The 23,744-nt window shown below is 36.2% G+C and overlaps 1 protein-coding gene across 4 annotated transcripts in view; it reads right to left on the reverse strand.

Annotated features, from left to right (window-relative positions):
- TFCP2 (transcription factor CP2) overlaps positions 1 to 23,744 on the reverse strand; it is a 131,425-nt gene that overhangs the window by 36,789 nt on the left and 70,892 nt on the right. For all 4 annotated transcript variants that reach the window (XM_077170918.1, XM_077170919.1, XM_077170920.1 and 1 more), the window contains 4 exons: positions 16,202 to 16,308; positions 15,012 to 15,164; positions 13,982 to 14,092; positions 13,634 to 13,722 (listed from right to left, as the gene is read on the reverse strand). In XM_077170918.1, the coding sequence (XP_077027033.1) occupies positions 13,634 to 13,722; positions 13,982 to 14,092; positions 15,012 to 15,164; positions 16,202 to 16,308 (460 nt within the window). The remainder of the gene's footprint in view (positions 1 to 13,633; positions 13,723 to 13,981; positions 14,093 to 15,011; positions 15,165 to 16,201; positions 16,309 to 23,744) is intronic.

Below are 23,744 nucleotides of genomic sequence, written 5' to 3' on the forward strand. Positions count from 1 at the left end.
CCATACTATCCTCTCATATTTTTCCTTCTAGCTGCTCCAGTATCAATTTATTTTTGATAAAGATGCAAAGGACATTTAGTGGAGAAAGGACAGACATTTTAACAAATCATGCTAGAACAATTGGTTATCTATATGCAAGTAAACCTAAACTGGATTCATACCTCACAGTGTCTACACAAATCAACTCAACATGGATCATAGACCCAAATATAAAACCTAAAAGTATAAACTTTTAGAAGATAGCATAAGAGAAAATCCTTGAGACCTTGTGCTATGCAAAGATTTTTTAGATGATCCATAAAAAAAGCAAACTGAAAAAATTGGACTTCATCAAAAACAAGAACTTCTACTTTTTTGAAAAACATAGTTAAGAGAGTAAAAGATAGCTTTGGGAGACAATGTTTTCAAATTACACATCATATAAAGGACTTGTATCAGGAATATTCAAAAATGCTCAAAACTCAATCCAATTATAAAATGTTGGGAGGTTTTGACTGCTGATTCAATGTCTTTACTTATAATTGCTCTTCTATTTCTTCTTGAGTCAGTGTATGTAATTTTGTGTGTTTCTAGGAATATGTCCATTTCATCTAGTTTATCTATGATCCCTTTTATTTTATTGAGTGAAATAAGACAGATGTAAAGAACAAATACTGTATGATCTCACTCAGAAATAATTAGAATAAGCAATTCAGAGTCAGACTCTAGACTATAGGTGACTGTGGATGGAATAGGGCTAGGAAACGTACAGCGTTCCTATTTGGAATGATGGAACTGTCTGCGGAATGATGTCAGTGATGGGAATGGATGGCGGTGATGGGAATGGATGGCAGGATATTCCCATACAGCACCTGTTAAAAGAGGTGAGGGATGAGGTCCAAGGTGACAGATTAGTGAGGTGTGGGATTAAGTTCATCCTCCAGAGCAGCTAGTAAATAGCCAGGATCGGTACAGAACAACAGCTTAGGCCACATCAGTGACCGGACACACAGTATACACCAGCGTGGACAAGTTGGACCAACTGCGAAGCCACCCAGAACTGTGAGTCCCGCAAGCCGTGGAGGCTGGCGCCCCACCCACACAGGTTGGCTCCCAGAGGAGAAAGGAAAGAAACTTTCCTCACTGCAAGGAACTGAGTTCAACCAAGTCCCAATTGTGGAATTAATTAATTAACAAATTCTAAAAAAAAAATACTAAAAAAATAGGCCCCCAGCTCAGCCAAACCATGAATAAAAGCTAAAGTTACTAGTTTTTGCCCCAGCACAGAGGAGGCAGGGCTAAAGGAAAAACAAACACAAAAACAAAAAAACAGGTTTATTGGTTTGGAAAGCACAAAACACTAGAAAAGGTCTAAATCCTAAAAAAAAAAAAAAAAGAGGCGACACATAGGACCTGGAGACACATAGACCTATGAACAAAATAAAGCTCTGATTAACAAAACGGAGGAATACAGGGGGGTATCCTTCTCTGAAAAGAATTTTTTTCTTTTAAACATCTGCAAGGTTACTCAAGCTCCAAATGGCCCAAGAAAGGGCAGAATTAAGCTTATCTGAGAGACAAAGAGGCTGGTCAAGTGAAATGAGGTAATTCCCTGGAGGCTGTGGCCTTCCCCAGGAGAGGGGTGGGGCCCATCTTAGGTGGAATCCCTCCCTCAAGGAATTCAGACCCCAGGGACTGGAAAACTGAAGCCATTAAAGCCACCCTACACCCTTTCCTCTGTCTCACCCAGACCCCCAGCAGGGAGAGTCGGCTGAAGTTAAAAGTATCACATCACTTCATGCTGGTAGGGCCCACACGAAGAGAAGTGCCACATACTGGGGAAAATAGGAAAAACAGAGAGTCTAGAGGCTTTCTAGGAAAGTCTGTCACCTGCAGGGTCTCACCCTCAGGGAAAACTGATGCAGATGATTCTTTCCTACAGAGAGGAGGCCAGTCTGGTCTGGGAACATCTGACTATAGTCTATAATACCTAAGTAGACATTCCTCAGGAAAAAAAAAAAAAAAAAAGGAACCATAAAGGCAGGTCAAGAAACAAGAACTGAAAAACTCTAATACAGTAAACAAAACCTATGCTAGAAGTCTAGAATAAGCTGAACTGAATGTCAAAACACAGATAGAGAACAAAGCCATGCAGCAATATAATCCTAGGTAAAAGAGTGAAACAATCTCTAGAGTAAACTAATTAAGAAAATTAAATGCTTAGATGCCAGCAAAAAATAACAAATCATATTAGGAAAATTGAAGATATTGCCCAGTCAAAGGAACAAACCAACAATTCAAATGAGATACAGGAGTTAAAACAGTTAACTCAGTATGTTCAGACAGGGAAAATCTCATCAAAAATCAAATCAATGAATTAAGGGAAGATATAGAGAAGGCAAGGGATGAACAAAAAAAGAAACTGGAAGTCTGAAAAAACAAATCACAGAATTTATGGGAATGAAAGGTGTAGTAGTTACATTCAGTTGTCAACTTGGCCAGTTGAAGGCACCTAGTTCTGTTGCTGCGGACATGAGCCAATGGTACGTGAACCTCATCTGTTGCTCATTACATCTGCAGTTGGCTAGGAGGCGTGCCTGCTGCAATGAATGATGTTTCACTTAACTGGCTGGTGCTTAAATGAGAGAGCACAATGTAGCACAGTCCAAGCAGCTTGGCATACCTCATCTCAGCACTCGCAGCTCAGCCCAGGCCTTTGGAGATGCAGAAAGGAATCACCCCGGGGAAAGTTGTTGGAACCCAGAGACCTGGAGAGAAGGCCAGCAGAGATTACCCTGAGCCTTCCCATGTAAGAAAGAACCTCAGATGAAAGTTAGCTGCCTTTCCTCTGAAGAACTAATGAAATAAATCCCTGTTTCTTAAAAGCCAATCCATCTCTGGTGTGTTGCATTCTGGCAGCTAGCAAACTAGAACAAAAGGCAAAGTAGAAGACATGAAAAAAAAAAAACAATGGAAATTTATAATGTTAGATTTCAAAAGGCAGAAGATAGGATTAGTGAACTGGAGGACAGGACATCTGAAATTGGACAAGCGAAAGAAATATAAGGAAAAGAATGGAAAAATATGAGCAGAGACCCAGGGAATTGAATGACAACATGAAGTGCACGAACATATGTGTTGTGGGTGTCCCAGAAGGGGAAAAGCAGGGAAAAGGAGGAGAAAGACTAATGGAGGAAATCATCACAGAAAGTTTTGCAATTCTTATGAAAGACTTAAAATTACAGATCCAAGAAGTGCAGTATAACACAAATAGAATAGATCCAAATAGACATACTCCAAGACATTTACTAATCAGAACCTCAGATGTCAAAGAGGAGAGAGAATTTGGAAAGCAGCAAGAGAAAAGCAATCCATTACTTACAAGGGAAGCCCAATAAGACTAAAGGTAGGTTTCTCAACAAAAACCGATGAGGCAAGGAGAAGTACTATGATAAATAAGATCCTAAAACAGAAAAACTGCCCACCAAGAATTCTATACCCAGAAAAATTATCCTTCAAAAATGAGGAGGGGAATTAAAATATTTTAAGACAAAAAAAATTACTGAGATAATCTGTAACCAAGAGACCAGCTGTGCAAGAAATACTAAAGGAAGCACTAGAGACAGATAGGAAAAGACAGAAAAGAGAAATGTGGAGAAGAGTCTAGAAATAAAGACTAACTGTTAAGGTAAAAAGGAAGAAAAATTAGATATGACATATAAAACCCAAAAGGAAAAATGGTAGAAGGAAGTACTGCCCATACAGTAATAACACTAAATATTAACGGATTAAATTTCCTAATCAAAAGACATAGACTGGCAGAATGGATTAAAAAACAGGACCCATCCATACACTGTCTACAGGAGGTGCACTTTAGATCCAAGGACAAACACAGGTTGAAAGTGAGAGGTTGGTAAAAGACGTTTCATGCAAACAACAATCAGAAAAGAGCAGGAGTAGGTACAGTAACATCCAACAAATTAGACTTCAAATGTAAAACAGCTAAAAGAGACAAACAAGGACACTATGTATTAATAAAAGGGAAAATTCAACAAAAAGACATAACTTTTTTGATAAATCATAAATATTTATGTACTGAGTCAGAGTGCTCCAAAATACATGAGGCAAACACAAAAAAGAGAAATGGACACATCTAATTTAATAGCTGGAGACGTCAATTTCCTGCTCCCATCAATGGACAGAACATCTAGACCGAGGATTGATACAGAAACACAGAATTTGAATAATACAATAAATGAGCTAGACTTAACAGACATATACAGAACATTACACCCCACAACAGTAGGATACACATTTTTCTCAAGTGCTCATGGATCATTCTCAAGGATAGACCATATACTGGGTCACAAAGTCAGTCTTAATAAATTTTAAAAGATTGAAATCATACAACACTTTCTTGGATCATAAAAAAATAAAGTTGGAAATCAATAACAGGCAGAGGGCCAAAAAATTCACAAATACATGAGGTTTCACAACACACTCTCAAACAACCAATGGGTCAAGGAAGAAATTGCAAGAGAAATCAGTAAATTCTTGAGACAAATGAAAATGAAAACACAACATGTCAAAATTCATGAGATGCAGCAAAGGCAGTGCTCAGAGAGAAATTTATTGCCCTTAATGCCTATGTCAGAAAAAGCAAAAATCCAGGAATTAACTGTTCACTGGGAAGAACAACAGAAAGAATGGCAAACTAACCCAATAAACAAAAGGAAATAAATAACAAAGATCAGAGCAGAAATAAATGAAATTGAGAACATGAAAATAATCGAGAAAATCAACAAAACCAAGAGTGAGAATATCAATAAAATTGATAGACCCTTAGCAAGGTTGACAAAAAAAAAAAAAGAAGAAGAGAGAGGATGCAAATAAATAAAATCAGAAATAGTAGAAGAGACGTAACCACTGACTCCACAGAAAAAAAGGAGGTAATAAGAGGATATTATGAGCAACTTTATGCTAACAAGCAAGAAAACGGAGATGAAATGGACAACTTCCTAGAAAGGCATGAACAACCAATATTGACTCGAAAAGAAATAGAAGACCTCAACAAACCAATCAAAGTAAAGAAATTGAATCAGTCATTAAGAAGCTCCACAAAAAGAAAAGTCGAGGACCAGATGGTGTCACATGTGAATTCTACCAAACATTCAAGAAAGAATTAGTACCAATTCTACTCAAACTCTTCCAAAAAACTGAAGAGGAGGGAAAGCTACCTAACTCATTCTATAAAGCCGACATCACCCTCATACCAAAGCCAGACAAAGATACTACAAGAAAAGAAAATTACAGACAAATCTCTTCAATTAATATAGATGTAAAAACCCTCCATAAATTCTTGAAAATCGAACCCAGCAGGACATTAAAAGGATTATATACCATGACCAAGTAGGATTCATCCCAGGTATGCAAGGATGGTTCAACATAAGAAAATCAATTAATGTAATACACCAACAAATCAAAGCAGAAAAACCACATGATCATCTTGATTGATGCAGAAAAGGCACTTGACAAAATTCAACATCCTTTCTTGTTGAAAACACTTCAAAGAGTGGGAATAGAAGGGAACTTCCTCAACAGATAAAGGGAATATATGAAAAACCCATCGCTAACATCATCCTCAATGGGGAAAAACTGAAAGTTTTCCCCCTAGGATCAGGAAGAAGACATGGATGTCCATTGTCACCACTGTTATTCAACATTGGGTTGGAAATTCTAGCCAGAGCAATTAGACAAGAAAAAGAAATACAAGTCATCAAAATTGGAAAGCAAGAAATAAAAATCTCACTGTTTGCAGATTGTATGATACTATATGTCAAAAACCCAAAAAAATCCACAGCAAAACTACTAGAGCTAATAAATGAGTACAGCAAAGTAGCAGGTTACAAGATCAACGATCAACACAACGATCAACACAACAAGCAAACTCACTTCCCTCCACCTCTCTATGTGGGACATGACTTCCTGGCAGCGTTGGACAGATACCCTACAATGAGCTGAGACTCAGCATCAAGGGATTGAGAAAACCTTCTCAAGTAAAAGGCGGAAGAGACAAATGAGACAAAATAAAGTGTCAATGGCTGAGAGATTTCAAACAGAATCAAGAGGTTATCCTGGAAGTTAAGCTTACACATTAAATAGATATCACCTGTTTAGTTAAGGTGTAAAGGAGAGGCTGGAGGGAATTACCTGAAAATATAGAGCTGTGCTCCAGTAGCCACGTTTCTTGAAGATGATTGTATAATGATACACTTTTGCAATATGACTGTGTGATTGTAAAAGCCTTGTGTCTGATGTTCCATCTACCTTATCAACAGACGAGTAAAACATATGGATTAAAAAAAAAATAATAGGGGGAACAAATGTTAAAATAAATTTTGTAGACTGAAATGCTAGTGATCAATAAAAGGGAGAAGTAAGGGGTATGGTATGTATGAATTTGTTTCTGTTTTCTTTTTATTTCTTTTTTGAATTGACGCAAATGTTCTACGAAATGATCATGATGATGAATATACAACTATGTGATGATATTGTGAGTTATTGATTATATAACCAGAATGGAATGATCACATGGTAAGATGTTTGTGTTTGTATGTGGTATGTTTCATAAATTAAAAAAAATTTTTTAAAAACAAAACATAGAACTATACTACACAAACCCAGTGAACCCTAAGTTAAACTATAAACTACAGTTAATAATACAATTATAAAAAGGTGCTATCATCAATTGTAACAAATATTCCATACCAATGCAATGTATTAATAGCAGGATGATACATGGGAATCCTATATTTTATGCATGATTATTCCATAAACCCATGACTTCTCTATTAAAGGAAAAAAATTGAAATTTACCTCTGATTTGACATCTTTTTAAATGTAAGCATTTAGCACTATCAATTTCCCTCTTAGCACTGCCTTTGCTGCATCCCCTAAATAAGGGTATGTTATGTTTTCATTTTCCTCACGATATTTCTTATGGTCCTTGTGATTTCTCCTTTGACTCATCAGTTTTTAAAAAGTATGCTATTTAATTTCCACATATTTGTGAATTTTCCATTTCTCTGTTATTGATTTCTAGTTTCATTTTCTTGTCGTTGGAGAAGATTTTGGATATTTTTAAATCTGAGATTTGTTTTGTGACCTTACATATGGTCTATCCTGGAGAATGATCCATGTGCACTAAAGAAGAATGTGTTTTATGCTGCTATTGGGTGAAGCGTTCTATATATGTTAGGTTTAGCTGGTTTAGAGTATCATTCAAGTTTTCTATTTCCATATTGATTGATCTTCTATCTAGATGTTCTACCCATTTCTGAAAGTACTGTACTGAAGTCTCCTACTATCCATACAGAACTGTTTGTCTATTTCTCCCTTCAGATTGTCAACATTCGCTTCATATATTTTGGGGTTCTCTCATTAGGTGCATATATATTTATAATTGTAGAATTGACCCATTTACCAGTATATAGTGAACTTCTTTGCTTGTTGTAACTGTTTTTACTTCAAAGTCTATTTTATCTGATAATATAGTTACTCCAGCTCTCTTTTGGTCATTATTTGAATGGTATATCATCCCATTCTTTCACTTTTAGCCTACCCGTGTCTTTGAATTTAAGGTGAATCACTTGTTAGCCACACATATAGTTGTCATACTTTTTTATCCATTATGCCAACCTCTTTGACTTTCGACTGAAGAGTTTAATTCATTTACATTTAAAATCACTACTGATAATGCAGGACTTCTTTGGTCATTTTGCTACATGGTCTTTATAATTGTACTATTATATATTGTACCATTTTGAGTTCCTTTTTATTTCCTATTGCAGCTTTCAGAACTCTCTCCTTGTGTTTGGTATTTGACAGTTTGAGTACTATGTGTCTGGCATCTTCATCCTCAAATTTATACTGTTTTGCTTTCGTTGGGCTTCCTGGGTGTGCGTATTCATGTCTCTTCTAAGATTTCTTAGAAATCTTAAATTCATTTCTTAGAATGAGACTTCTGTCATTGTTTCTTTAAATATCCCTTCTACCTCTTTCTTTCTTCTTCTGGCACTCCAATAATGTATGTATTAATAAGCTTGATGTTTTTCTACAGATATCTTAGGCTATTTTTCTTTCTGTTCTTCAGTGCAACTCATTTCAATTTCTTGCCTTCAAGTTCACTGGATCTTTCTGACAGCTCCAATCTGCTACTGAAACCCTCTAGATTGTTTTTAATTTCACTTATTGTGGTAATTGCTTTCAGTATTTGTTTGATTCATTTTAAAAATTTCTTTTTCGTTATTGAGATTTAAATGTTCATTCATTGTTTCCCTGATATCCTTTAGTTTGTTCTTCTATCACCTAGAGCATACTGAGGAAAGTCTTTGCTCAGTGTATCCAGTCTGCTCTTCTTCACTGATGTTTCCTGGATTTTTGTCATCTTCCTTTGAATGGGTCATCATTTCTTGTCTTGTTTTTGTCCTGTAATCTTTTCTTGCATACTACATCTTTTAATATTTTAAAGAGCTAACTCTGGGATTTAGTACTTGAGCTGTTTTTTAAGTTCATATCCACCTGGTGCTTTGATGGAGATTTCCTCAAGTGCCAGGAGCTAACAAAACCAAATAAACCACTGCAAAAAAAAAAAACTCTCACTATCTTTCAAAATTGGCTTTGCACTGGCCAGTGCTCTCCTTCAGAATTCAGCCCTCCTATCAAGAATAGCAGCCTGAAGCAAATGCAAAGCGCGGGGTCTTCCTTGTCTCCTCAGAGCCTGTGTCATATTCTGGGGCTGCACTTTCTAATTTTTTTCTTTTTTCTTTAATTTTAATTAACAAAACCAATCAACATACAAGATGAACATTCTTTTTTTTCTCCATCACACAGTTGTATATTCATCACCATGAGCACTTCCCAGAATACCTGCATCAATCCAGAAACAGAAACAAAAAGAAAACAGAAAAAAATCTGTACATACCATACCCCTCACCCTCCCACCAACCACCAGCACTTCAATCCATTAACCCCTTTCCAAAATTTGTTCCCCCTATTATTCACCCATTTCTAATCCGTATGTTTCACTCATCTGTCCATAAGGTAGATAAAAGAAGTATCAGACACAAGGCCTCCACCATCACAGTCACACCACAATAGCCACATTATCATTTAATCATCTTCAAGAAACATGGCTACTGGAACACAGCTCCACACCTTCAGGCAGTTCCCTTCAGCCTCGCTGTTAGGCCCTAACTAAAAAGATGATATTTATTCAATGTGCAAGAATAACCTCCAGGATAACCTCTTGACTCTGTTTGGAATCTCTCAGTCATTGAGAGATTCCCATTCTCAAACGTTCGGTTGAGAATGTTTTCTCAATTCCTTGGTACTGAGTCCCAACTCATTTTAGGATTTCTGTCCCACACTGCCAGGAAGGTCCACACCCCTGGAAGTCATGTCCCACATAGAAAGGGGGAGGGCAGTGAGTTTGCTTGTCATGTTGGCTGAGAGAGACAGGCCACATCTGAGCAACAAAAGAGGCTCTCCTGGGAGTGACCCCTAGGCCCAACCTCAAGCAGACCCAGCCTATCCTTTGTGGGATTAAGTTTCATTTGAACTAAACCAAAGATTGGGGGCTCAGCATATTGCTTTGATTGACCCCACTGCTTCTGAGAATATCAAGAATTCTTCATTTGAAAGTTGAATTTTTCCCCATTCTCACCATTCCCCCAAGGGGATTTTGCAAATACATTTTTATTCACTGTTCAAATCCTTCTGGGATTTATTGAGGCATCAATCTGGACAAACCTACAAAATCTCATGCCCTACTCAAAGTTTCATGTACTTACGATGTTCAATTAAACTGTCCACATAAGTTATATTAGGAAATGCACAAGTTATGTCTCCTCTTCCATTTCTGATTTTATTTATTTGCATCCTTTCTCTCCTTCTTTTTGTCAACCTCGCTAAGGGACCATCAATCTTATTGATTCTCTCATAGAAACAACTTCTGGTTTTGTTGATTTTCTCGATTGTTTTCATGTTCTCAATTTCATTTATTTCTGCTCTAATTTTCATTATTTCTTTCCTTTTGCTTGCTTTGGGGTTAGTTTGCTATTTTCTCTAGTTCTTCCAAGTGGACAGTTAATTCTAGATTTTTGCTCTTTCTTCTTTTTTAATACAGGCATTTAGGGCAATAAATTTCCCTCTTAGAACTGCCTTTGCTGCATCTCATAAATTTTGATATGTTGTGTTTTCATTTTCATTTGCCTCATCATATTTACTGATTTCTCTTGTAATTTCTTCCTTAACCACTGGTTCTTTAAGAGTGTGTCATTGAGCCTCCACATATATGTGAATTTTCTAGCACTCTGCCTATTATTGATTTCCAACTTCATTCCTTTATGATCTGAGAAAGTGTTTCGCATGATTTCAATCTTTTTAAATTTGTTGAGACTTGCTTTGTGATCCAACATATGGTCTATTCTTGAGAATGATCCATAGGCACTTGAGAAAAAGGTATATCCTGCTGTTGTGGGGTGTAATGTTCTATAAATGTCTGTTAAGTCTAGCTCATTTATTGTATTATTTAAATTCTCTGTGTCTTTATTGATCCTCTGTCTACATGTTCTGTCCATTGATGAGAGTGGGGAATTGATATCTCCAACTATTTTGGAAGATGCTTCTATTTCTCTTTTCAGTGTTTGCCTCATATTTTGAAGCATTCTGGCTTGGTGCATAAATATTTATGATTGTTATACTTTCTTGTTGAATTGTTCCTTTTATTAATACATAGTGTCCTTCTTTGTCTCTTTTAACCATTTTACATTTGAAGTCTAATTTGTTGGATATTAGTATAGCCACTCCTGCTCTTTTCTGATTATTTGCATAAAAAATCTTTTCCCAACCTTTCACTTTCAACCTATGTTTATCCTTGGGTCTAAGATGCATTTCCTGTAGCCAGAATATAGATGGGTCCTGTTTTTTAATCCATTCTGCCAGTCTATACATTTAGATTGGGGAGTTTAATCCATTAACATTTAGTGTTATTGCTGTATGGGCAGTACTTTCTTCTACCATTTTGCCTTTTGGATTTTATATGTCGTATCTCATTTTTCTTCTTTTTACCTTTGCTGATAGTCTTCATTTCTACACTCTTCTCCACACATATTTCTCCTGTCTTTTCATATCTGTCCCTAGGGTTCCCTTTAGTATTTCTTGCAGAGTTGGTCTCTTGGTCACAAATTCTCTCAGTGATTTTTTGCCTGAAAATGTTTTAATTTCTCCCTCATTTTTGAAGGACAATTTTGCTGGATATAGAATTCTTGGTTGGCAGTTTTTCTCTTTTAGTAATTTCAATACATCATCCACTATCTTCCCAACTCCATGGTTTCTGCTGAGAAATCTATGCATAGTCTTATTGGGCTTCCCTTGTATGTGATGGATTGCTTTTCTCTTGCTGCTTTCAAGATTCTCGCTTTCTCTTTGACATGTGACACTCTGGAGTAAGGCTACTTGGATCTATTCTGTTTGGGGTATGCTGTACTTCTTGGATCTGTAATTTTAAGTATTTCATAAGAGTTGGGAAATTTTCAGTGATAATTTCCTTCATTAGTTTTTGTCCTCCTTTTTCCTTCTCTTCTCCTTCTGGGACACCCACAACATGTACATTTGTGCACTTCATGTTGTCATTCAATTCGGTGAATGAATATGAGTCCCTGCTCATATTTTTCCATGCCTCTGTATGGAGAGTGAAATTTACAGGTATTTACTGCAATTTACCAGCCTCTTCCTCTGGCTTTTTCCTTGATGCTACAGACTTCTACTAGACTTCAGAGTTTCAAAACAGTTGATTCAGACAGTTCTTGTCAGTTCAGTAACTGTTCTGGTGGAGGGACAGATTTCTGGAGGTTCCTACTCCATCATCTATTTACAACTTCTTGATAATGCCCTTTGATGTTCAAATTTTTTTATCTTGATGAAATCCAATACATCTGTTTTTTCTTTTGGTGTATACTCTAAGAATCTATTGTGTAATAGAAAGTCACTTTGTTTTCTTCTAAGAGTTTTATGGTTTTAGCCTTATATTTAGGTTGTTGACCCATTTTGAATTAATTTTTGTATATGGTGTGAGGGAAGGGTTCAACTTTATTCTTTTGCATGTGGATAACCAGTTTCACCAGTACCATTTGTTGAACAGACTAGGCTTTCCCCAATCAGTGAACTTGGTACTCCTGTCAAAAGTCATAGATGTGAGGGTTTATTTCTGAGGGTTTATTTATTTCTGAACTTTCAATTCTATTGAAAGTTGATCTATTTTGCCTTATGCCAGTACTATACTGTTTTAATTACTGTAGGCTTGGAGTAAAGTTTTGAAAAACAGGAAATGTAAGCCCTCCAACTTTCTTTTTTTTTCAAGGTAATTTTGGCTATCACAGGATTCCACAGAAATTAGATTATTGGCTTTTATGCTTCTCTGAAAGGCCTTTGTAATTGTGATCAGGATTATAAGTGGCATTGTGATCAGGATTGCAAGTTTAATACACAAATCACTTTGGGTAGTAGTGACATTTTAACAATATTAAGTCTTCCAATCCAATCCAATCACAAGATGTCTTTTCATTTATTTAGGTCTACAATTTCTTTTGGCAATGTTCTGTGGTTTTCAGCATCCAAATCTTCATATCCTTGGTTAAATTTATTTCTAGAGAATTTAATTCTTTAAAATTGTGTGATTATTTTCTTTTAAAAAGGTATTTTTCTTTCATTCTTCCTTCCTTTTTTTTTTTGGCCCTAGCTTCAAAATTTAAATTCAGTATTCAAATTTAGTTATTAACTTATCTTAGAGTCCCAGTTATAGAAATTCTATTTTGATAGACCTATTTTTTCTTCTATCTATTTTTATTTGAATGGTTACATTTTGAATATTTAAGCTACCTTAAATCCTTTTGGAAGTAGGCTGAGCATAGAGCCTAAATAAATCTAAAATTAAACATTACAACCAAACAATATACTCACACATTTGGTTACCTAACTGTCTCAAGTTTCAATATGACCTATGTGGCATGCATGTTAAATCCTAGGGTTATAAGACAGCCACTTTTTTTTTTTAACTACAGTAGGTATCCAAACCAACTTTAAAGTATCTCTGATGATAAAAAACAATAAGGCAAGATTAAATGCATACCACTGATTATTCTAAAATTCAATTTACCCATCATTTTCAACCTTCCCCCAATTATCAAAGATCCATAATAATTCACTGTTAGGAGCATTCTTAGCAAGTAACAAGACAGATTTTAGTGTTTGTACAACTATCTTCAATTTCCACTGGAAGTGAAATGACCATAAAATAAGCAGCCATATGAAGAAGCAAAAACCCTATAATATCAATCATTGAGATCACTAAAAACTGACCACAAATGCTATTTCCTAATGGTGAGGGGGTGGAGGGAGGATGGAGATAGAAAGGGCTACATAAAACTCTTTTAGTGTCTTTTGAAGACATTTAAAACCTCCCTTAATACATGAATCCATCAAACACTGACCAAATAGAAGTACCTGCTGGCTTTAAAAGATCTTATTTATCAAAAGATAATGAAAGAATACATAATTGGGACAAACAGAAGCCGATTTCATTTCCCAGACTTACCCTTCCCCAAGAGAAAAACTGCTATGAGAACTGTTGAAGCCAGGTGATGGGGAATTATTGACGTATGTGATCTCAGGCCATGGAGAACACTGAAAACAAAGGATAACTTAGATACTGAAAAAAAAACATATGACCTTAATGTTCCGCTAAAAAATTATTTCTTGAATAGCAATTGATTAATAAATCATAATTCTTCAGCAGCCCTTATGATAAGCAAAAGAGACTACTCCTAGGACCAGTAAATTTTGACTGGGCTTGGAAGTGATGGCTTCTTCTTTTAAGAATAAAATACATCACTATACATCCCTTAAAATGGACTAAAATTACCAGCAAAAGAAATCCTTTTACCTCTGTAAGTATTGTCGTCTCATACGAAGGCTGATATTTCTCCTTTTCATGAGGTGTTCGTTTTTCCATTTTCTCCCTATCTGTTTTTTGCTTTCTATCTGCACCTTTGGGCTAAAATAAGAAATACTTTGTTTTAAACTCAAGTACTCACTTTAGACCCAACAATATTACTTCTAAGAAATTAAATATTCACATATGAAACAAAGATGTATGTAGAAGGAAATCAACTGCATCATTACAGATAAGTCTGAAAATAGGAAATTTAAATGTTTGATGGTATTGAAAAAAATGAAAAAGATTTTTAACTACTGACATGAAAAGATCTATAAAGCATGTAGTTAACTGAACAGAAAGCAAAACAATTATATGTTATAATCAGATTTATGTTTCAAAGAAAAGATACATGTATATATATATATATATAAAAAATAAGGGGACTAGGAGGATACAAACCAAATTATGATAGTGTTTATCATAAGGGGAGCGGATGAGGAGTCAGGGTTAAAAGCGATAAAGGGACTTTGATGTTGTGCTCTGAACACTCGTCTGCAATTGAATCATTTGCAAGGAGAACATATTTATCATATATGATAAAAATAAAGAATAAAATAAGGAAAGAAAATCAAGTACGAATCTAACCAAAACCACCAGCTTTTCATAATTTTTCTGAGCTTTTTTTATTGATTGAAAATAATTTTTATTGAAAAAAATATTTTTATTGAGAAATCTTCACACACATACAGTCCATAAAGACTGAGCTTTATAAAAGTGCTGGTATTTTCAATGGATTCTAAGAGCTTGCAAAGAGAATCCATGTTTCAAATCCCCTTTTCCAAGTTCCCCTGCTCCCATACCATCCCCATATAAATTTTTTTACCAGGCATCTCAGCAATCAATTCAATCATTCTAACATAGACTGCATTTTCATAGTTTTTGAAAAAAATCATGTTGACTTCTGATTTACTAACTGATGTTAAAGTAGAGCATTGAGAAAAAAGGATCTGCAGGCCAGCACAATGTCCAGGAATACCTTGAAGACTTTGATCTGGCAGCTGGCTGAGTGTAAGTGCTCAGTGTATTCCCCATTTTCATTCTCCTTGAAGGTATCAATTTGGACTCGGAATGGTACACCCTTTTCTCCACCATGTTTCCTCATAGTAAACTCTGTGCTAATACAGTGCACCTGAAAAGAATACAACAGCAAAGCGTCAGTACTGCCAGCTACTCAAATCAATCAGCAAGACTTGTTTGAGCAACTACTAAGAGTAAAACCTTTAACAGGCATTAGAAATACCTACAAAAACACTTTCTACCCTCTTCTAGATCTTAAAGAACTTACAACCTGATGGAGGAAATGAGAAAAACGTAAATGATTTACAAACACAAAGTATATGTCTGGATCTAATGCAAACAAATGCTTCCATGAGGAACTAAACACATTAACTGCTACAGAGAATGCAGAGTTAACAAAAAAGATAAATTATTTCTGTTAGCAAAGTTTTCCTGGACTCTAAGGTAGATTTTAGAAAAAGGAAGATTCACCCACACGGGGAGAATAGTAAATATGAAAGCTCACAGGGCATACAGGGGAAAATATTTACTTGGCTACGGCATAAAACCTAATGCCTTGGTGAATCTTGATAGTGCAATCTTGCCTGATCAAGCACTTGGCTCAGTTAAGTTACTTAACCTCTCTCAGCCACAAGGACTATTCCTGTTTCACAGGATTATTGTTGAAAGTATTAAATAAAATCATGCATACAAAAAGTTTACTTAAGACAGTAACTCTCTCATAGTAAGCACTTAATAAACTATTAGTTCTCACAAATACAGATTTTAAAGGACTCTACCCAATGGACACAAGTATATACAAATCAAAATTTAAGTTTGAAGATGTTCAAAGTAACTTAATTCATAATAGTAAAAAATTAGGACAATCTAAACACTAAGCGATTATTGGGTAAACTATGGTACATCCAAAGGATAAAATATTATGCAGTTATTGGTAAGCATTTTGTGGTAAATAAATAAGTTACGGTAATTAGAAGAGTAATTCAAAAACTCCACACTGGTCTCAGGGACATGTTGAGGAGTCTGAACTTGACAGTCAGGCTGGAGCACTGTAAAGATTTCAAATTCAGTATATTCCATCCTTAAAGAAACAATCTGGTGATAAGAGGGGTGATACTTATAACTGGAACCTCATCTGCAATGACTTACCTGAATAAACACAGATGTCCTCTTTGCAGGATCCCATAGGAACTCCACTGTATTTAGTTGGGTTGGATTAGCCCTAGGATCGATTATACCCACAGACATTGGGATATCTGAGAAACAAAATGTAATCATTGAACAATGCTGAGGGAGGATTAACACTTGCTGACTTTAAAACCTATTATAGGGTGGGCCACGGTGGCTCAGCAGGCAAGAATGCTTGCCTGCGATGCCAGAGGACCTGGGTTCAATTCCCGGTGCCTGCCCATGTAAAAAAAAAAAAAAAAAAAAAAAAAACCATTATAAAGCCATAGTGGTCAAAACAGCATGGTACTGGCACAAAGATAGAAGCATTGACCAAAGGAATCAAATCAAGAGTGCAGAAATAGACCACCAAATCTATGGTCAATGGATTTTTGGCAAGGCCCCCAAATCCTCTGAACTGGGGTAAAATAGTGTTTTCAATAATTGGGCATGGAAGAACTGGATATCAACGGCCAGGAGAATGAAAGAAGACCCCTATCTTATACCCTATGCAAAATCAACTCAAAGTGGATCAACATCTAAATATAAGAACTAGCACCATAAAGCTACTAGAAGAAAATGTTGGGAAACATCATCAAGACCTAGTAATAGGAGGTAGCTTCCTAAACTTTACACCCAAAGCACAAGAAACAAAAAACTAAATAGGCAAATGGGAACTCCTCAAAATCAAATGCTTCTGCATTTCAAAAGACTTTGTCAAAAAAGTGAAGAGGCAACCAACTCAATGGGAGAAAATATTTGGAAATCACATATCAGACAAAAGTTTGATTTCCTGTATAAAGAAATCAAACAATTCAAAAACAAAAGAACAAACAACCCAATTATAAAATAGGTTAAAGATTTGAATAGGCATTTTTCTGAAGAGCAAACACAGATGGCTCAAAAGCACATGAAGAGATGCTCCTTTTCATTGGCTATAAGGGAAATGCAGATCAAGACTAAAATGACATACCACCTCCCAACTATAAGAATGGCTGCTACTAAACAAACAGGAAGGACAGGCCACAGTGGCTCAGTAGTCAGAGTTCTCTACCGCCATTCCCGGTGCCTGCCCATGCAAAAAAAAAAAAAATTAAACAAACAGGAATCTATTAATGCTGGAGAGGATGTGGAGAAACTGGGACACTTATGCACTGCTGGTGGGAATGTATAATGGTACAGCCACAATGGAAGACTGTTTGGCGGTTCCTTAGGAAACTAAATATCAAGCTGCCCTATGACCCAGCAACAGTAGTACTTGGTATATACCCAGAAGAGCTGAAAGCAATAACACAAACAGACATTTGTACACTGATGTTCATAGCGGCATTATTCACAATTGCCAAAAGATGGAAACAAACCAAATGCCATCAACAGACGAGTGGATCAACAAAATGTGGTATATACATACGATGGAAAATTAAGTAGCAGTAGGACAAAATGACATCCTGAAGCACATGACAAGATGGATGAACCTTGAGGACATAATGCTGAGTGAAGTTAGCCAGACACAAAAGGATAGCTACCTTATGATTCCAGTTTTACGACCAGCATAAAGGTATAATCAGAGGCTTATAATATAGAATAGAGGGGACTGAGAGATACATAGAACCTAGAGATGGGTTAGCTAATGAGGTTGAACTCCAATGTAAGGGAATAGACAGGAGTGAACTCCAATGTAAGGGAATAGGTAGGAGTGAAGGTGGTTCTCTAGTGGGTAAGTCATATTACTATATTGAAGATGAACAAGCTTGAAAGGGGTTGCACAGACCTATGCATCTCACTGATTAACACTAGAAATATGAATTAGTTCTTGCAAGAATTATTTCAAATATGATTCTTGTATAAAGAGTGTTTAAGTCCAGGGTATAGGGGGACAACTACTATTGCATGCTATGAGCTATGTTCAAAAGGAAACCATCAGCACTACCACAGCAATAGGAGAGGTAAATAATGGGGAAAGGGACAAGAATTAAGAGGAAGTTTAGATTTCCCATTTGGCGAGGGTGTGTTTATTGGTCTTCTTTCTCCTGGGAACAACAAAATTATCTAAAGTTGAGAATGTTGATGGACTGTGGACTTTGGGCCCTCTACATGATGCCCAATGAATGCAGGAGGCTGAAGGGTACACTGATGGAAAAGTAGATTGGAAAACGATGGTGTATATTTATGAACGAAGGCTGTGCTGCTACAAAAAGGAGCAAAGTCAAGAGGCTTGCAATGATGTGAATGAACATGTGGGACATTTGGTGAGACAAAATAAGCTAGAAACAAAAGAACAAGAAGGTATAGTCACCTTTAGAAAATGCTTGTAAGAAAACAGGGGCCAAGACTGCAAACTTTTAGAGCAGGCACATTAAGTCCAGAGTGGTGATTATTATTTCTGGATTTTGAGAGACTGTTTTATATCTATAACCTGATATTTAGAGATAAGAACAAAGCCGAACAGGTTGGGGTTAAAGAAATTCAGAACATAGGAGTTAGGAAGACAGTGTCTATATTTTAGAACCACACATACTCTTTGAGACCAATGGAAGAAAGGTTTATTTGGTCTGGAAATGAACTTTTCTGTAGTGCATAATCTAATTCAACCTATCTGTATAGCTCATTTGAACAACTGAAACACAGGGAGCACAGAATAACAAAGAGGTCCTTTAATCCCATATAGATTATTGTAATGCCTGGATACATCCTAGAGTATATTAAGCAGATAATAAAAAAGCATTGGCAAAGTCTCCTGAGGGATGGGAAAATACATAGAACTGTTTTAAACCTTACTATCAGGGAATCCCCTGATACTGTGCCAAACTTTGGGACACCCAAATCAATAGGCCATGCCCTCAATCAAGAGGCTTACTCCTGTGAAACTTATGTAGGTAGTGGAGAAGCTTAGACTACCTGCAGGCATGCCTAAGAGTTACTTCTGGACAACCTCTTTTGTTGCTCAGATGTGGCCTCAGTCTCTCTAAGCCCAACTCTGCAAGTGAAATCACTGCTGTCTTCCCTGTATGGGACATGACATCCAGGGGTGAAAGTCTCCCTGGCGACGTGGGGGATGACTCCCAGGTATGAATCCAGACCTGGTACCATGGGATCAACAATTCCATCCTGACCAAAAGGGGGAAAAGAAGTGTAATTAATAAAGTATCAGTGGCAGAGAGAGTTCAAACAGAGTGGAGAGGCTACTCAGGTGGTTGCTGTTACGCAAGCTTCAGTTAGACTTTGCTACCTGTCATAACCTGCCATTCCCCAACCAGGACCATTCCAGCCAATCCTAAAGAATACCTAAAGCAATAAATAAGATTCCACAAGGGTTCCATGCACTAGAGTAACTTTCCAGAAACCTACAACCTCCAGATGGGTCCCTGGTACAGTTAAGTCTGAAACCTAGCCCAGACTCTCCAGAACATCAGATAGTTCCATCTCCCATATTAGTGACAGACCCTTCCAATATGAAAAATTTAGAATGGCCATAGCCTAAACATCCCTAAAGAGAGGAATGGAAAGATCAAAGGTGATGATGGAGTTATAGAGAAAGATAGTATTTAACAAATGAATATGAATGCTGAATCATTAAACTGACATCTCTTTTAGTCTCCAGTATTTTAGAGTAGCTAGAGGAAAAAGCCTAAAATTGTGAAATTGTAACCCATGTCAAACTCTGAAATATGTTCTTCAATTAAATGTATATCAGTTATTTTTCACAAAAAAAGAAGGAAAAATAGTCGACTGTGATGATAAAAAAAACTTCAGCCTTCTAGCCTCCTATATTCTGGAGCATCTAGAAGGAAAAATACGAGAGGATTGTATGGTAGCCCATGACAAACTCTAGGATCTGTCCTTTAGCTACTTGTTGAAGAGTGCTTTGAAAACTATTTTCTCATTTCTTTCCTTTGTATATATATTATATTATAAAATTAAAAAAGTTAAAGAAAAACAAAACCTAGTGCTAAAAGAATTAAATCATTAAAAAAATAATAATAAATAAATAAATAAGGCAATTTGTAATGCCCAGATATATCCCAGAGTAATCTGGGCGGAAGATTAAAAAATATTTGCAAAGTCCCCTTGAAAGACTAGGGAAAAAGGTGGAAATATTAAACTTCCCCACGTAGGGAAGACCTGATATTCTAGCAATCACTGGGGACTGCCAATTTGATGGGCCAGGCCCTTGATATTGGGGCGTAACCTTGTGAAACTTACTCCTACAAAGGAGAAGTTAAGCCTACTTATTATTATGCCTAAGTGTCACCTCCAGAGAACCTCTTTTGTTGCTCAGATGTGGCCTCTCCCTCTAAACCAACTCCACAGGTGAGCTCACTGCCCTCCTCCCCTAGAGGGGAATGACTCCTAGGGGTATAAATCCCCCTGGGAACATGGGACATGACTCCAGTTATGAGCCTGGCCATGGCATCATGGGATCAAGAAAGACTTCTTAACCAAAGGGGGAAGAGAAAGGAAACAAAATAAAGTTTCAGTGCCCGTGTTGTCTGTGTTGTAATAAACTAATCCTAAGGTTAATTTATCAAATGGATGTCAGGATATCTGAATGAGAACCACTGTTTTCTCAGGTAAAACTAGTAGTTTTTAGATTTGTTTAAATATTTATCAATAGGAGATAGCTTTGTTGAAATGAATAAAGACAGGTGCTGGGATTAAAAGTATATGCATTCAGGCAGGCCATGGCAGCTCAGCAGGCAGAGTTCTTGCCTGCCATGCTAGAGACCCGGGTACGATACACAGTGCCTGCCCATGCAAAAAAAAAAAAAAATGTGTGTGCATTAAGTGAGATTGTGTGTCTCTGAAGATCCTTTCCTTATGTCTTATAATTTAGGAAAAACAAATTCTATTCTATGTAGCAAAGTAATATAAAAAAATCTGAACTGCAAACCAAGAGACATAGATTCTAATCCTAGGTTTTCCACTTTATATAAGATATAGCACTACCACTGAACTGTATACTTCAAAGTGCTTAAAACGGGAAATTTGTGTTGTGTATCAGTTACCTTAACAATGACAAAACCATAGATCCCTATCTCATGCCATATACAAAAATTAATTCCAATTGGATCAAAGACCAAAATCTAAGAGCCAATAGTATAAAACACCTAGAAAAAATACAGGAAAATGTCTTCAAGATCTAATGACAGAAGGTAGTTTCCTAGACTTTACATCCAAAACAAAAGTAAAAGAAAAATGGGACCTCCTCAAAACTGAATACTTCTGTGCTTCAAAGGACTTTGTCAAAAGGGTGAAAAGGCAGCCCAGTCAATGGGAGAAAATCTTCAGAAACTACATATTTGATAAGGGTTTGATATCTAGAGTATATAAAGAAATCCTACAACTCAACAATAAAAAAGATGAACAGCTCAATTAAAAAAAGGGCAAAAGATATGAATAGACATTTTTCCAAAGAAGAAATACAAATGGCCAAAAAGCACAATGAAAGATGTTCAGCTTCACTAGCTGTTAGGAAAATTCAAATCAAAGCAACAATGAGATATCACTTTACACATACTAGAATGGCTGCTATTAAACAAACAGGAAACCACAAGTGTTGGAAAGGATGTGGAGAAATAGGAACACTTATTCATTGCTGCTCAGAATGTAAAATGGTACAACCACTGTGAAAGACAGTTTGGCGGTTCCTCTAGAGAGCTAAGTATAGAACTGCCACATGATCTGGCAATTTTTCTACTCCACATATACTCAGAAGAACTGAAAGCAAAGACACGAACAGACACTTGTACACCAATGTTCACAGCAGCATTATTCACAATTGCCAAAAGATAGAAGCAATCCTAGTATCCATCAACACATGAGTGGATAAACAAAATGTGGTATAAATGTATGATGAAATATTATTCATCAGTAAGAAGGAATGAAGCTCTGAAGCATTTGACAACACAGATGAACCCTGAGGATATTATGTTGAGTGAAAAACAGTCAGACACAAAAGAACAGGTATTGTATGATCTCAGGAATATAAACTAATTACAGTATGTAAACTCATAGACATAAAATCTAGAATATAGGTTACCAAGGGGTTCAGTGAAGCTAAGAGAATGAGGAGTGGAAGTTTAATAAAGTGCAGAATGTCTAACTAAGTTGAACTTAATCTTTTGAAAATGGGTAAAGATGATGGTAGCACATTATTGTGAGTATAATAAATACGCTGAATTGTGAGTGAATGTGGTTGAAAGGGGTAGTTTGGGGTCATGTACGTTATCAGAAGGAAAGCCAGGTGAAAACATGGGAATGTATAATATAGCGAACATTCTCATGACTGTGATTAACATTACAAATATAAAAGTTCTCTTATGAACTAGAACAAATGTATGATGTTAGTACAAGGAGTTAATAATACAGGGGTATTTGGGAGAAAATGTACCTATTGCAAACAATAGACTAAAATTAACAGTAATATCTTAATATTCTTTCATCAGCATTGACAAATGTACCACACTAATACTAGGGATCAACAGAGGGGGGAATAAGGAGTATGGAATATTTTGTGTTTTCCTTTATATTTTTATTTTACCTTATTATTATTATTTTTGGAATAATGAAAATGTTCTGAAATTGGTTGGGGTGCTAATTGCATACTATGTGACAATACTGGGAACCATTGATGATATACTTCGGATGGACTGTATGGTATGTGAATATATCTCAAAATTGCATTAAAAAAGAAAAAAAAAGAAAACTGAAATGGAAAACCTCTTCAAAAATGAAATCGATAAATTGAGGGAGGACATGAAGAAGACATGGGCTGAACATAAAGAAGAAATAGAAAAACTGAAAAAACAAATCACAGAACTTATGGAAGTGAAGGACAAAGTAGAAAAGATGGAAAAAACAATGGATACCTACAATGATAGATTTAAAGAGACAGAAGATAGAATTAGTGATTTGGAGGATGGAACATCTGAATTCCAAAAAGAAACAGAAACTATCCGGAAAAGAATGGAAAAATTTGAACAGGGTATCAGGGAACTCAAGGACAATATGAACCGCACAAATATACGTGTTGTGGGTGTCCCAGAAGGAGAAGAGAAGGGAAAAGGAGGAGAAAAACTAATGGAAGAAATTATCACTGAAAATTTCCCAACTCTTATGAAAGACCTAAAATTACAGATTCAAGAAGTGCAGCGCACCCCAAAGAGATTAGACCCAAATAGGCGTTCTCCAAGACACTTACTAGTTAGAATGTCAGAGGTCAAAGAGAAAGAGAGGATCTTGAAAGCAGCAAGAGAAAAACAATCCATCACATACAAGGGAAACCCAATAAGACTATGTGTAGATTTCTCAGCAGAAACCATGGAGGCTAGAAGACAGTGGGATGATATATTTAAATTACTAAAAAAAGAAAACTCATAGAACTGTACAACAGAAAGAATGAACCCTAATGTAAATTACAGACCTTAGTTAATAATACAATTATAATATCAGTTCATCAATTGTAAAAAATGTACCACACTAAGACAAAGTGTTAACAGGTGAAATTTGGGGATGGGAACTCTGT

This window comes from Tamandua tetradactyla, chromosome 7, assembly GCF_023851605.1.
Source record: "Tamandua tetradactyla isolate mTamTet1 chromosome 7, mTamTet1.pri, whole genome shotgun sequence".
Taxonomy (NCBI): Eukaryota; Metazoa; Chordata; class Mammalia; order Pilosa; family Myrmecophagidae; genus Tamandua; species Tamandua tetradactyla.